At 43.5% G+C, this 15,292-nt stretch overlaps 2 protein-coding genes across 2 annotated transcripts; both read left to right on the forward strand.

Moving 5' to 3' along the window:
* Positions 1–703: 703 nt before the first annotated feature.
* Positions 704–7,498, forward strand: LOC117151033 (pregnancy zone protein). The gene is made up of 7 exons (XM_033318247.1): positions 704–937; positions 2,698–3,429; positions 3,489–3,915; positions 3,978–4,315; positions 4,384–4,937; positions 4,997–7,119; positions 7,189–7,498. The coding sequence occupies exons 1-7, from the start codon at positions 855–857 to the stop codon at positions 7,426–7,428; spliced, it is 4,497 nt and encodes a 1,498-aa protein (XP_033174138.1). The 5' UTR covers positions 704–854; the 3' UTR covers positions 7,429–7,498.
* A 2,541-nt stretch (positions 7,499–10,039) lies between these two features.
* On the forward strand, positions 10,040–15,186 carry LOC117148693 (alpha-2-macroglobulin). Its single transcript, XM_033316240.1, has 6 exons — positions 10,040–10,208; positions 10,555–11,235; positions 11,307–11,703; positions 11,762–12,734; positions 12,793–14,723; positions 14,785–15,186. Exons 1-6 carry the CDS (start codon positions 10,126–10,128, stop codon positions 14,995–14,997), a joined length of 4,278 nt encoding a protein of 1,425 aa, XP_033172131.1. The 5' UTR covers positions 10,040–10,125; the 3' UTR covers positions 14,998–15,186.
* The last annotated feature ends 106 nt before the right edge of the window (positions 15,187–15,292 follow it).

The following is a 15,292-nucleotide window of genomic DNA, read 5'->3' on the forward strand; positions in this document are numbered from 1 at the left end:
AACTGGTCCAAGTGTATAATCGAATCATTATTTGAAAATATAATGAAACTAGAAACATTCATCTTTGATGCTTTTGAACAGTAAATTCCCATAAATCCATCCTGTATTGCAGATATGATGGATGTTTAGCTGTAACCGTTTGACTCACGAATTAATTTTGGAAAATATGATGAAATTAGAAGCATTCATCTTTGATTCTTTTGAGCAGCATGTTCCCATGACTTTCTTCTAAAATCAAACTACGAATGATATTTAAGCTGAAATTGGACCAAGTGAATACTCACGAATGGAATATTTGTACATAAGATAATTAGAAATAATCATCTTTGATCCCCTTGACCAGTAAATTCCCATAAATTCCTGCTTAAATCAAATTACGAATGATATTTTAGCGGCAACTAGCCCAAGTGAATACTCACGAATGAGTATTGATATTCGAGTGCCGGCGTTTTTTGTGGCCGTGTTATTATTGTTTTGGTTTTGTTTGTCCAACTCGCGTCATCGATATCAGTGGGCGCACATAAGCGATTACAAACATACACCATCACACACACACACACAACACAACAACACTCTGCCCGTTTTATTTACTTATAATTTTTATCAGTTTGTTTTTTACGACTTCGCTGGAGCTCGGCTTCGTTTGCCGGGCCTGGGGTTTTAGAGGCGCTCGGTGTTATAACAAATCCGTGGGCCACCGAACCGAACCAGTCCCAGCTCGGCTCTGAGCCCAGTCGGTCGTAGTCGCTTAGTCTCTCAGTCGCTAACCAAATCGATCCCGCATTTTAACCTTATAATATCTGTGCTCTTATTTCCATCCTTCCTGCCCTCCTTTGACCACCAACCCAATCAAAATGCGTCGCGCAGACGCTTTTGCTGTCACGCTTTGTGGGATTTTGGCCCTGCTGCAGACGATGGAACCGGTAAAAGCCGAGGGGTAAGTCCATATACCACATATACTATATGATCGGATCGATCTAAAAACGGTTATACATAGGAAGTTATCGAAGGTGAAGTTAGAGGTGATTATCGAAATCAGATATCTTTTACTATAGTTCTTTCAAAGTTGGCCTATAAAACGCATTGTTTCTTACTTCGGTTATTCGGTCGATAATTTGAATAAAAACGGATGACTAAAATGTTTAGCCATTTCTCTACTATGCTAGTGGTTGGATTCCCGACTCACTCGAACATTTAAACACAGATTACTGCAGTCCGACCTATATTATCTATGTTTATTACTTAGTACCACTATTATTTCCACAGCCACTGTGTGGCGGTCGGTGAATATTTCAATTAATTAAGTATGCATATATACAGATAGGGCCGTTTTTAATGAACATCAAGGTAATTAAGTTGTTATCTATACGCAAAATCACCTATTAGCTTAATTGTTTATACCATCTGGTTTGTCCTTGGTTTTATAGGAGAGTTTTCACGGTTTTTACAAATCACTAACCCAATATTCGTGTTACACATATTTAAAAAAAAAACAATTTAACTTTAATATATATACATGTATATGTATTTAACAAATGTCAACCATCGTTCTTTATCACACCTTTAAGATTGAACAGTAAACTGCTGTCCACGTAGTGACGATGAGCACCTAAGTGTATTGAAGGAGACTACTACTCGTATTTTACAGAGCCGTAGAATTGGAAATCCGTCCCTTCAGAACTATTCAATCTCACTTAAAAGATATTTCGAATACTTTCCGAAAAGTGGTTTAGTTTCTCCCGAACTAATATCTCGTATTCAAATTTTGAGTTGAAGGTGCCATCGCCACTTAAATCTCACCTTGTTGAGGGGTGTTTTATTTTTTTCATTATTGTTGAGCCGAACTTGTGATGCTAATTGAGTTTCACTGTAAGCCATTTTGAATATGGATTTTTATATTTTTTACTCAAACAAGACGATCACGTCACATACTTTGTTTGCCTTAATGGTTTCGCTGATCAATCTTTCACACGATCTTAAGTCTGTACTTTTTACAGTGCCGCCAATTATTAGTAATTAGAAACGAATATGAAGGTGGGTTATGGAACACAATTAAAAATGTCAGAAGCTTGAAGTCTAACATAAAAGGCTGGAAAAAATCTAATCCAAAAAAGTTAATGATGTTCAGGCTAACAATATTGGTATACGTGATCGGGGACTGTAAGTGCGAGCGGGATTGTTAATCGTAAAAGCTGGAATTATGTAATCTCTAAGCCGGTTTCATACTTTTCAGTAGAAGCTCAGGTTCCCGAAACATTATCCGTTATATATACATATGTAGATGTCATCATTTACTGTCACAGATCAAAAAAACCATAACTCAAAAACTTAAACAGAATCTTGGATTGCCTTTTATAGATTGGGAACATTATCAATACGAGGTTAATGGTGCCGTTTTAGATTTTAAGTTCCATTTCTGTGTTTGAGATTAGACAATATAAATTTATTTTTGAATTCATAGAGCGTGGTCAAGAATTTTATATTGATAATACTAATATTGAATATTGATAACTATAGCTATTATAAAGAAATAAAATACGCACCAGCTACTACAAATATTTCCAAATAGAAATAAAATATTATATATTATATTATTTTCTTTTTGGATCCATCGTAAGAATAGTTTTATGATCGAATTGTTGTTTGATTTTGTTTTGTTTTTTAAGACAATTATGTTGATGTTTTCTTCGCTTCCAGCAAGTACACCATTGTGGGTCCCGGAACCATCCACTCCCACCGTGACTACAATGTGGCCGTGGCTGTCCATCGGACCAAGGAGCCAGTCACCCTGAAAGTGGGCATCACTGGACCCTCCTACAATAAAACCGAGACCGTGGAACTAGCCACTTCCGATGAGTTCAAGCAGATCACCTTCAAACTGCCCCCGTTGGAGGCGGGTGAATATAATCTGACGGCGGAGGGCGTCAAGGGACTGGAGTTCAAGAACTCCACCAAGCTGAACTGGGAGAATTTCAAGCCATACATTAAAATCCAGACCGATAAGGGAAAGTACAAGCCCGGTGATACCATCAACTATCGTGTGATCTTCCTGGACGAGAACCTGCTGCCAGATACCGCCAAGGATGACGTGGTGGTTTGGTTTGAGGACTCCAAGAGGAACCGCATCAAGCAGGAGAAACACATTAAGACCACCGGTGGCGTGTACACTGGCAAATTTGAGCTCTCCGAGTTCGCCACATTGGGCTCCTGGTCCCTTCAGGTTCAGAATGGAGAGCAGCAGCCAGACGGAGGTATTTACTTCGGTGGTCGGAAACAATTTGGAGGATTTGGTCATCGCTGGCGTCGCTCGGATGAGCAAGTCAACTTTGAGGTGGAGAAGTACGTGCTGCCCAAGTACTCCGTCAAAATGGACGCCACGCAGCAGGTTTCAGTACGAGATGGCGAGTTCAATGTCGTCCTGAAGGCCAAGTAAGTATTACCCGAAGTTTTATGCTTAAGGACGTTCTAATATCAGCATTATCCTCCAGCTACACCTATGGTAAGCCCGTGAATGGTAAAGTTCTTGTCAATGTCCATCTGGATTCGACGAGCAGTTGGCAGAACGTGGACGGCAAGACAGTGCAAACGGATTACCCCGGACATACTGTTGTTGGCACCGCCGACATGGTCGGTGGCAAGGCCAAGTTGACCATGGATCTCAAGGACTTCGCCAGCTATCTGCCGCACAAGACCTCTTCTTCATTTGCCCAGATTACGGCTACCGTGGAGGAAGACTTCACCGGCGTGAAGCTCAATGAAACAGGCGGAGTGCAACTGTATCCCTATCGGTATGAGATGTCCTGCACTGACTACTCCACTTGCTTCTCCTTCAAACCCGACAAGGAACATGAACTTAACTTCAAAATTACATATGTCGACGGCACACTAATTACAGACACCAAGTCTGTTGTGAAGGTGGGTTAGAAATCCTAAGAGATATTGATCTTTCACTACATATGATTCCCTTTTAATTTTAGGCCAAGTTCACTGAAGGAATTCGACGCAATTATGCTTTCTATTCCTTTGGAATAGATCGTCAAGAACCGGAATTGCCCACGATTGAGAAGAAAACGTTTGTGTTCGAAAGCCATTTGAATGCGTCCAGTGTGGCGCCTTTCAAGGTGGTTCTTCCCGATTTGCCGGATATCGCCAACTTTACTCGTTACTACAGCATTGAGCTGGAGTTCGTCGATGAAAAACGAGAGCTGTACACCACCTATCCCTACAGGGAACCAAAAAAGATTGAAAATCCCAGCTCTGAAGAGGAAAAGGAATGGTTCAGGGCCCAAGTTCAGAGGCCCAAGGACGTCTGGAAGTGAGTACAGTTTAGTTGAGTAGTGGTTACACGGTTTTTATTAACCATATACAATACTTCTATTGCAGCCTCAAGATCGGTCAGGAGTATCAAGTAACCCTCAACTCCAGTCGCCCGCTCAAATACTTTGTGTACAACATTGTGGGACGTGGAAACATATTGGAAACAAAGCGTGTGGACCTCGCGGAACCCCAAACGTCCGTCAACGTAACCATTACGCCCACTTTCCTCACTGCTCCCAATGGTCGGGTGTACTTCTACTACGTGGATGAGACTGGAGAGTTCCGATATACCGAGGAAACATTCAGTGTGGAGGTCGAGTTGCAGAACCAGATCGAAATCAAGGCTCCCGAGGAAGTGAAACCGGGTGCCGACGTTGCACTGGAGATCAAGACGGCGCCAAAGTCATTCGTTGGATTGTTGGCCGTCGATCAGAGTGTCCTCCTGCTGGGCAGCAACAACGATTTGAACAAGGAATCCTTCAACTGGCGCCTAAATGGCTATGACACCTCCACTCCCTGGCAGGGTGGATACTCCTACTACCCCGGAGAGCGAACTGGAGTCGTGACTATGACCAATGCCTACTTCTTCTATAATCGCACCGCCCCAGTCTACAGTATACGTACGTATAAATTTTTCATAGTAATAATCAACGCTAAATGCAACTATTGGAAGTTACAGAAGGATTTGGTGGAAGCTCTTTCGCCATGAGGAAGACCACAGTGGCACATGACAGTGCGGTATTCCATTCCGCTCTTGGTGCTGGCGGAGCGCCTCAGGCCGTGGGATTCTCCGCCGAGAGTGCGTCTGCATCTGCAGCCCCAGTAGTGCGAAAGAATTTCGCAGAGACCTGGATCTTTGCCGATATCGAGAGCACCGAGGAGGAGGTTTTCAAGTGGGTGAAGACCATACCCGATACGATCACCAACTGGGTGGTCACCGGCTTTTCTCTGCATCCCCAGAAGGGATTAGGTGTCACCAATGATCAGACAAACATTAAGACATTCCAGCCGTTCTTTGTTTCCGTTCGATTGCCATACTCCGTGAAGCGAGGTGAGGTGATTAATGTACCGGCTCTGGTCTTTAACTACCTGCCCAAGACACTGGACGTGGAACTGACCCTGGACAACGAGGATCAAGAGTACGACTTCGTGGATGCCTCGAATGAGGTGATTGGTGACCAGAAGCGGACGCAGAACATCAGAGTGGGCGCAAACGAAGCGGCAGGAGCCTCATTTTTGATCCGACCCAAGGTCATTGGAAATATTTTGCTGAAATTCAAGGCCATCTCACCGCTGGCCGGAGATGCTATACACAAGCCGCTAAAGGTAGTGCCCGAAGGAATTACCCAGTACCAGAACAGGGCATTCTTTATCAATCTTAAGGATACGGGTGAGTTTAAGAACACCTTCGAGCTAGAAGTGCCGGAAGATGTGGTCCCCGACTCCGAGCGTGTGGAATTCGGATTGGTGGGTGATCTCTTGGGACCAGTGGTCAAGAACCTTGAGAACCTCTTGCGATTGCCCAGCGGTTGCGGTGAGCAGACCATGTCCAAATTGGTGCCCAACTATCTGGTGAGGGACTACCTGAAGAGCATCAAGAAACTCACACCTGCTTTGGACGCTCGCATCAAGAGGAATCTGCAGGAGGGCTACCAACATATGTTGCACTATCGCCACGACGACGGCAGCTTCAGTTCCTTTGGGCCCACCAAGTGGAGGGAGGAGGATCCAGTGCGCAATGGTTCCACCTGGCTGACGGCCTATGTCCTGCGCTCGTTTAGCAAGATCAAGGATATAATTGACTTGGATGAGCAGATCCTGGCCAAGGGCTACGAATTCCTGTTAACTCGACAGGCGGAAAATGGTAGCTTCACGGAACACGGAGAGTATTTCTATGGCTCCCAGCGATCTCTATTGACTTTAACCGCAAATTCCTTGCTCGCCCTGCTGGAGGAGGAGAAACCGAACCAGGCTGTCATTGACAAGGCGGTTGCCTATCTAAGCGCCAATACCGCCGAGTCTATTGAGCTCCTGCCCAAATCCATTGCCATTTATGCCCTGCAAAAGGCCAAGGCGCCGGAAGCTGCCAAGCAGGTGGCCAATCTTAAGTCCCTGGCCAAACACGAGGACGATCGCACCTGGTGGACCGAGGATCTGGATAAGCTGCGTGCCTCCAGGAACTGCGGACGCTGGTGGTGTTGGGTCTGGAGTCAGGATGTGGAGATCACATCATACGCACTGCTTTCCCTTCTGGAATCAGACCAAGAGACAGCCGACTCTGTTCTGAACACCGTTCGCTGGTTGATCGCCCAGCGTAATAGCTTCGGAGGATTTGCCTCCACCCAGGACACGGTTGTGGGCCTCACCGCCCTCATTAAGTTCGCTGAGAAGTCGGGCTACGAGGCGGCCAAGTGGGAGGTGACCGTTTCCAACAAGGGAAAGCGTGAAAAGACCGAGAAGCTCAACACATCGGAGGAAAATGACCTGCTGCTCCAGACTGTCGAGTTCCCACAGGGCACCAAGTCGCTGGAGTTTAAGGCCAAGGGCACTGGAGCTGCTATGGTCCAGATAAGCTACCAATACAACGTGGTGGAGAAGGAGCCGAAGCCCAGCTTTAAGATTCAAACCACCGTCCTGCCGGAATCGTCGCCAGCCAATCTGGAACTAAGCGTTTGCGTGGACTACGTGGAGGAGGGCAAGTCCAAGGAATCCAACATGGCCATTCTGGAGGTGTCCCTGCCGTCTGGTTATACTGCTGATGAAGATAGCTTCGGCGACATCCGAAACATCGAACGTGTGCGGGTAAGTTTCAGGCTCCCTAATACCTGTACACTTTTCTCTTTAATCACCTATAAATTATTCGCTTTGCAGTTGGTGGAAACCAAGAACGGTGACTCCGTAGTGGTCATATACTTCGAGAATCTGGCCAAGAACGAGGACAAATGCATTCGCATAGAGGCGTTCAGAACACATGCGGTGGCCAACCAGAAGCCATCATCGGTGGTCCTCTACGATTACTATGACACGAACAAGAAGGCCACCGAATACTACTCCATCGATTCGAAGCTCTGCGACATTTGCGAGGGTGACGAGTGCAAGAGCAAGTGCTAGAGTATCCAAACCAAAAGGAATCAATAATACTTTCTGTCCTTACTTCAAATAAAGTTGTGATTATAATGTATATACAAAATGTATCTTTTACTGCTTTGGGCTAAATAAGGGTTCTAGCGTAGTGACGAAACGCATCAGACATGTAAATGTAGAAACAGTTTATAAACACCATAAACCAATTGATTGTTTTATCGTAGTTCGATTTGAGTTAGGGAGTTTTTCAACTAACTTTAGATTCTGAGTACTGCGATACAATGGATCAATTTGCAAATTGGAATAGAAAGAAAATTATTTATGTACTTCGGGAAAATGGAAATGTTTCTGAATACCAAGCCATTGTAGGATCAAACATTTTCAATGATGTTTATTTGATTAAGAGAACCACCAAATTTCAAATGCTTGTTAAGGAGTCGGTTAAATCTTACTAAAACTTAATTTGAGATGGAGGAGATCTTCATTGTTAAATGGGACACTGGGTGAAAGTCTGTGCAACAAATTTGTTGTCTTACCGTAATCGAAACAAATTTACTTGAAGTCACTTGGAGTCGCAACGGAGTTGCAACATCGAGATAGGCGAGACAGCCCGCAAAAATCTATTATTATCCTCATTGAAACTATAAGATGCATAAGTAGACGAACAGGAAAATACTGGTAGCATACAGTGGTAAGTAAATTACAGATCGCATTTGAACAGTCAAGTGTCGGATTTGGTGGACATTAGTTCTCTTCTAAGCAAAGCTATCAGATGCAGTTCTAATTTGGAAAGGAATCAAAATTGGTTTCCTAGATCAACTTGTTGGGTTCCCATGTGCTTCTCTTTCGTTAATACATCTCATCAATGCTCAAGGGTAAGTAGATATAGTGTGAATAGTTTTGTTTCTGGTTGAACAACTGCGACCAAAACGACGTACTGAGGATTACGCTATCACCCTTAGAGATCCTCAAGAAATAACCGTAGACTCAGCTGGCAGAAGCAAAGTTGCTGATGGTCAGTTTTACCTGTCCAAAAATGCTGCTCCTGGAAAGTGGATGATAGGTGTCGAGAATTCCCAAAGCAATCGGTAGACATTCCACTTCGAGGTGACTCATCGATCTCTGACCTCGTTCACCTTGCAGATATATGTTCCCAAATTCCTATCTATCAAGCAGGGTGTATTCCTTGGCTGCACCAAGAATTGGTTATACATTTTAAAAATATTTCAAATCCAGTATATGGCAAGGCATATTATTATTTTAGTTCCCAATCAGTATATTGTAGCCTGTGCCGATATTTTGTGCTTTATGCCTTGGAAGGCAAAGCACAATGAGATTTCCATCCATATTCAAAACTTGGACGAATCTTTGGTCAACGACACTGAGTCGGAAGTCAAGGTAATTATGATGCGTAATCCTAAACGTCCCTTTCAATACTTTTTCGTTTTCCCAGATTGCACTTACCGGAGTCCATGGATTTGAAAATCAAAAGAAGGAGTACTTTTTCGACGGTCACTTTAAAAAACCGGGATTGTACACCTTCGAGAGGATTTTTCAGCCCTTTCAAACTCATCGCAGTGTTACATTTCGATTAATTATAAAACTGAATACATACAACCTTAGGACAACATTACGGCAAAAATACTTGGGTGGTTGCGCCTATAGACAACAAACAGTTATTGGTCTTACAGCTTTAGTAAAATCTAGTGATAAAGCCAAGTTAGGGCAGCGAATTATGATGTGACTGTTTCAAGGTCGGTCAAACTAAATGAGAACTAAGTGCTATCCATATCGGACAACATTCATTGTTCCAGAAGATTAAGCTTCCCCAGGGAACCAAGTCCCTGGAGCTCCATGCCAAGGGCACTGGACCAGCTTTCATTCAGATAAGCTATCGGTACAATGTTCTTAAAAAGCAATCGCACCCCAGTTTCAAGGTTGGTTGAAATACGTTTGTATGAAATACGTGGATGAGGACAAGTTCAAGGAATATAATTTGACCATTTTGGAGGCATCCCTGCCCTCAGGATACACCGCCAATAAGGATATATTTAAGGCTATCCGAGAGATTGGAAGCGTGAAGGAGAATTCTAGGTGACATGACTTTTGAAAATACAAATTTTATCATTTCCTTCTCAGTTTGTGAAGGCTAAAAATGAAGACTCCATTGTAGCCGTTAAGAATCTACCCAAAAACGACATCAAGAGCATTCCTTTCGAGTCCTATAGAACCTAAAAGGTGGACAATCAAAAAACATCCTCAGTTGTCCTCTACGATTATTATGACGCAACTGGCAAGACCACCGAATATTACTCAATAATAAGTAATAACAAGTAAATAAAGACGATACCATATTTTAGTTAATGATTATCGATTCGAAATTATTGATTGATAAAGGATAATTTTATAAGAATTTGTTACTTTAACATAATATAATAGAGAAATGGTCTTATATATAATGGCGTGCGACATTGCAAGAAGTTCAATCTTTTACATAGAAGCAAGTACATATGTGGCAAATTGGTATTAAATCCAGCCTAAACTAGAAGAACAGGAATGACTGGTGACTTTGAGTTAGGATGGAAGGTGCGGACCCAAGACGATGGGTCCATTGACCATTCCAGTTAACCAGTCAAGGTTCTGCTGTGAGTGCAGCAGGAGGCACATTTAGTTCTGTTTTATCCTTCGAAGAATATGATCATTAGAGTGTCTTAAAATTCGATAATGAGTTCTGTTGGTTGCTTAAAAGTCCTTGTTTGTGTATTTTGTTCGTGGTTGAACGTTTATGTGTTGGCAAGCAATGTGGGGTAAGTTAGCACTATTTAACACTATAAAATTTGAAAACCTGTTTGCGAAAATACCCTTTGTGATTATATTTATAAGTGTATGATAGCTGTTTGATAGATAACATGAAACAAAATACCTCTTGTCGGCGTAAAAAACAAGTGAAGAACGCACCTTGTATATGCAAAAGCTCTGAAATCAACTTTTGTGACGAAAAATCAATCTGCACTTGACCTAATAAAGTACTTTTTAACTATCTCATTTCACAAAGATACTCAGAGTCAAGAAAAGCTTAAAATTTCTTTACTCCTAATTTAAGGGATAAATTTTGTTTAAGTTAATTTTCTACACTTCTCCATTTAACTTTAGACTGTATAGTGTAGTGGCGCCCGGATCCATAGTCCCCAATCGGGACTTCAAAGTAACCGTTGCGGTTTATCACATCAAGGAACCAGTCACCCTGAAACTTGCCATCTCAGGAGATTCGTATAATGCTTCCCAGACCGTGGACCTACCCACGGACCGAGAGATTAAAGAGGTCACCTTTAAAGTGCCTGACCTTTCCTCGGGTCACTATGCGCTGACGGCTGAAGGAGTGTCGGGGATTAAGTTTCAGAACTCCATTGGTCTTTACTACCAACACGATGCTCCGGTGACCATCATACTAATTGACAAGGACGATTATATCCCTGGAGATAAGATTAACTATCGCGTTTTGGTACTAAATGAACAACTTCGACCAGATACTTATGCCGAAGATGTGGTTATCTGCCTCTTGGATCCCGAAAGGAACAAGGTCGATAAGGCCAGGAAAAGCAAAGTGAGCGACGGAATATATTCCGGGCAGTTTCAGTTGTCCAAGAAGGCAGCTCTTGGGCAGTGGGAGCTGAGACTCGAAGATGCTGATGGTGCCGAGTACGGAGCTCGAACGAGTACATTCACCTTTTTTCACGTAAAGCCCGAGGGGCTGCCAAGGTTCTCGGTTCAGATAGATACCCCAAAGTTTGTCAGTATAAAGGAAAACGAGATGAAGATAGTGCTTAGAGCCAAGTAAGTTGGGAAGTAGTATGTATGTATTATTTTTTAAATAATATAATTTAATTTAATTTATATTTTGCAAGGCACTCGTATGGAAACCCCCTGAACGGAAGAGCTGAAATAAAGATTAAGTTACACACGGAAAAGAAAAAGGATAACCTTTATAATCGCACAATAACAGCAAAAGGTGCCGTGTTCAAAGGTCTGGCGACCTTTCACATCGATCTGACCGACATTGCCAAGCACATAGCTCCTATCCAGACCACATATATAGCCACAATAAAGGCGGCGGTGGAGGATGATGATAGTGGGGAAGTAGTCACTAAGACTACATACGTTTACTTGCTTGAAAATCGCTATATTGTTACATGTGCAGATTATTCATGCCAAAGGCCGTGGAAAGAAAAGGACAACAAGGTTCTTATAAGGATTACAAACCTAGATGGATCTCTGGTATCCGAATCCAAGTCACCGGTTAAGGTACTTTACAAGTATGGCAATAACTAAACCTTTAATTAATGCTTTAAATCTATTCTAGCTTATTTACAGCGAAGGAGTGGAAAAAGTGGATTACTATTTCAGAAAATTGAGTGAAGTTGACGAAAAGAAGCGTTTTGAGTTCGTCGGCCAGTTGGATAAATCGGGACTTTACGAATTCAAGGCAAACCTCTCTGATTTCCCAAAAAATGATAAATACTTGGCATACTACGATATATCAGTGGCGTATAAGGGCGAAGAACATCGAATCCAGCAAACAATCCCACAATCGATGGGCTTCATGATAGATGTGACCAATGCTTATTTCACACCTCGGATAGATGTGGATTTCTTCCTCCAGATACATGGACGCAAGAATGACAAAGGCTTCCCAGCTGCTTTGGTTGTTGGCGATGAGTTCCGGGTGACCCTGAATTCCAACGAACCCATCAAGTACTTCATATACAACATAGTTGCCCGTAGTCTCATCCTCCACACCGAAAGAGTTGAGTTCGACGAGCCCAAGACGGCTTACAACTTCACCTTGAAGGCTACGCATCTCACAGCGCCCCATTTCAATATCTACGCCTACTATGTGGACGATCAGGGTGTCCTTCAGCACACCAAGTCTCAATACAAAGTTCTCATGAGTCTTGCCAACGAAATGAGTATAACTGCACCGAGCACTGGACATCCTGAAGAAGACGTCAAGCTAAGAATCAGAACGGAACCCAATTCCTACGTCGGCATCCTGGCGATCGACGAAAGGATTTCAGGGAGGATAAAGACAGATGTTATAAAACATGACAATCTTGATTATCATTTCTATACCAATAAACTGTCAAATGCTTTGTCTTTTGACAAGCCCCCAACGGAGCTTCCCAGGAATCATGACATAGACCTGTCCTATTTGGAAGACCAATTGAAGGATGTCCATTTGCACACCTACCAAGATGTTCCCGGATCGCGTCTTGGTCTAGTCACCATGACCAACGCCCAGATCAAGGAAAGAATCTTTCGATATTTCGACATGGGTAACTATATAAAGATACTTTATTACAATAGACTCTTAATGGTATTTATTTGCTGCAGACAAAGACGTATCCGCGCGATCGATGTCGGCCAAAAATGGAAAATCTGCCCTACGATATCCCTTGAAACCTACGGAAACTTGGCTGTTCTCGGAAATAAGAAAATCGCAGAACGAGGTGACGGACCTGGAAATAAAGCTACCCGACACCTTGGGCACTTGGATAGTCAAGGGTTTCTCTTTGCATCCGGAAAAAGGATTGGGTATCTTCCAAAGTAACCTTACACAAATCAGAACAATCAAGCCCTACTCGCTCTTCGTTCACTTGCCGTACTCAGTGAAACTAGGAGAAACGGTCAGGATTCCGGTTCTGATCGTCAACCATTTACCCGATCCTTTGAAAGTGCAGTTAGCACTGGACAATGAAGCAAATGGCTTCGAAGATTCCTTGGAATATAGCCAGACCCAACTCGTTGAAATCGAGGAATACGGAGCCAAAAGCGTGTTTTTTAAATTCTGCCCCAAGTACACAGGAAACTTTATTCCACTCGATTTTAGGGCAACCACTTCAGTTGAAAACACAACTTTTTATAAGTCGCTAATGGTTATCGAAGACAAAGGAAGAGACATCGAATACAGCAATCGCGCCATCTTAGTGAACCTAAAGGACAATCAGGAGTACAGAAGCAGCTTCCAATTTGACCTCCCAAACTCCAGACTGGTCCAGTTTAGCTTATTCACTGACCCCCTCGGTCCGATCCTTCATAACTTGGATAGATCAATAGCGCATGGCACTGGCGAACTGACCATGTCCAAAATGGTAGTCAACTTATTGGTGTGGAACTACCTTAATCGAACCAAAAAGCTCGACGAAGCTTTGGACACCCGAATCAAAGGTAACTTAAGAGAGGGCTATCAAAATATACTAAACTATTTGCACGAAGATGGGAGCTTTAGCTACTTTGACCCTCCGAAAGCCAACGGATCCATCTGGTTAACCTCTTACGTGCTGCGATATTTGGGCGACATTAGGTCACTCATATATATAGATCGTACAATTTTGCAAAAGGGATACGACTTTCTGCTGAGCCGCCAGCATGAAGACGGAAGTTTCACGGAGGATTTCAAATACTTCTCAAGATCCGGCAGTTCTCTTTTCTTCACATCCAGTGTCCTGTTGGCTCTGCAGAAACAAGCCACACCCAATACGGTAGCCATACACAAGGCGGTGAGTTTCCTTAGATCTCAGCTCGATGAAACAGCTGAAACAGTGTCATTGGCCAAGTCGATGGCCATATATGCATTGCAAAAGTCTCAGTCTCCGGAATCTGATAAGCTTGTGTCGCAACTTAGATCCGTGGCAATGCAGGAAAATGATCAAATTTGGTGGACAGAGGATGTGCAGAACGGAAGTCCTCAAGATGTCGAGATCACCTCATATGCCCTGCTCGCCCTCATGGCTTCGAAAGTGGATAAGCCAGAGTCAGCAATCAGCACCGTTCGATGGCTCCTGGCCCAGAGAAATATTCATGGGGATTTCGAGTCCAGCCAGAAGACAGTTGTTGGTCTCACAGCTCTGATTGAGTTCGCTGAAAAGTGGGGCTACCAGCAAAACGCTTGGGAAGTGAGCATCAGCAACGAAGACATATCCGAAAGATTAGTGCCGTGCAATCTGTTGACCCAGACGATTAACTTCCCTCTGGACACCAAGCGCCTGGAGGTTCGGGCAAAGGGAACTGGGGCAGCTCTCATCCAGATTAGCTATGGGTACGACGTCGAGGAGAAGGAGACGGAGGCCAATCCTAGCTTTGGTATTCAGACTACGCTCAAATCCGGCAGCTTGTCATCGAAAATGGAGCTAGTCGTGTGCGTGGAGTTCGTGGAGAGGAGCACAAATGCCTCGAATATGGCCGTCATGGAGGTGTCCCTGGCCTCCGGATACAGCGCGGATAAATCGAGCTTCAAGAGAATTCGGGATGTCGAAGGAGTTGGGGTGAGTTTGCAACTCTTTGAATGATAATATAACCCCGTCAAATGATCGATTTTTCCCGCAGTCCGTGGATACCAAGAACGAAGACTCCGTGGTCATCGTCTACTTCGAAAGTCTGGCCAAGAATGAAAGCAAATGCATTCCCGTCGAGGCGTACAGAACACTTGAAGTGACCAATCTTAAGCCTTCCAGTGTAGTTATCTATGATAATTATGGCCGGAAGGCAACCGAATATTATCAACTTAAAGTGGAGCTCGGCGACTTTAAAGGCACTTAAAGTTCCAGTTTGGAGTCCACAGCCCCGTAAATCAAGCCATGTCACTTTAATCAGGGCACCCGCTTCCTATAGCCCGCATTTTTATGGCACTACTCGAAGTTAAATCCAATATAGCTTAATCACCTTCAATGTCAGATCGCAGATATGAAACTGCCGAGTCAGCAATAAATATTTGCAAACATTGCGCTAGCTAATTTGATCAAAATGGGTATGGTTTATCACAACCACAGTGCTTTAGGCGCGTGGATGGTTTGGAATCTATCTGTCTCGGTCTGTTAGTCGCTCAGTGGTTTAG

The sequence above is a fragment of the Drosophila mauritiana genome, chromosome 2L (genome assembly GCF_004382145.1).
Source record: "Drosophila mauritiana strain mau12 chromosome 2L, ASM438214v1, whole genome shotgun sequence".
NCBI lineage: Eukaryota > Metazoa > Arthropoda > Insecta > Diptera > Drosophilidae > Drosophila > Drosophila mauritiana.

Bases quoted from the DNA above. Each gene is read 5' to 3' on its own strand.
- LOC117151033 (XM_033318247.1), top strand. From the start codon at position 855: ATGCGTCGCGCAGACGCTTTTGCTGTCACGCTTTGTGGGATTTTGGCC. The intron at 4,316-4,383 runs GTGAGTACAGTT...CTTCTATTGCAG, and splicing joins AGGCCCAAGGACGTCTGGAA to CCTCAAGATCGGTCAGGAGT. The intron at 7,120-7,188 runs GTAAGTTTCAGG...TTCGCTTTGCAG, and splicing joins GAAACATCGAACGTGTGCGG to TTGGTGGAAACCAAGAACGG.
- LOC117148693 (XM_033316240.1), top strand. From the start codon at position 10,126: ATGAGTTCTGTTGGTTGCTTAAAAGTCCTTGTTTGTGTATTTTGTTCG. The intron at 11,236-11,306 runs GTAAGTTGGGAA...ATATTTTGCAAG, and splicing joins AAGATAGTGCTTAGAGCCAA to GCACTCGTATGGAAACCCCC. The intron at 12,735-12,792 runs GTAACTATATAA...TATTTGCTGCAG, and splicing joins CTTTCGATATTTCGACATGG to ACAAAGACGTATCCGCGCGA.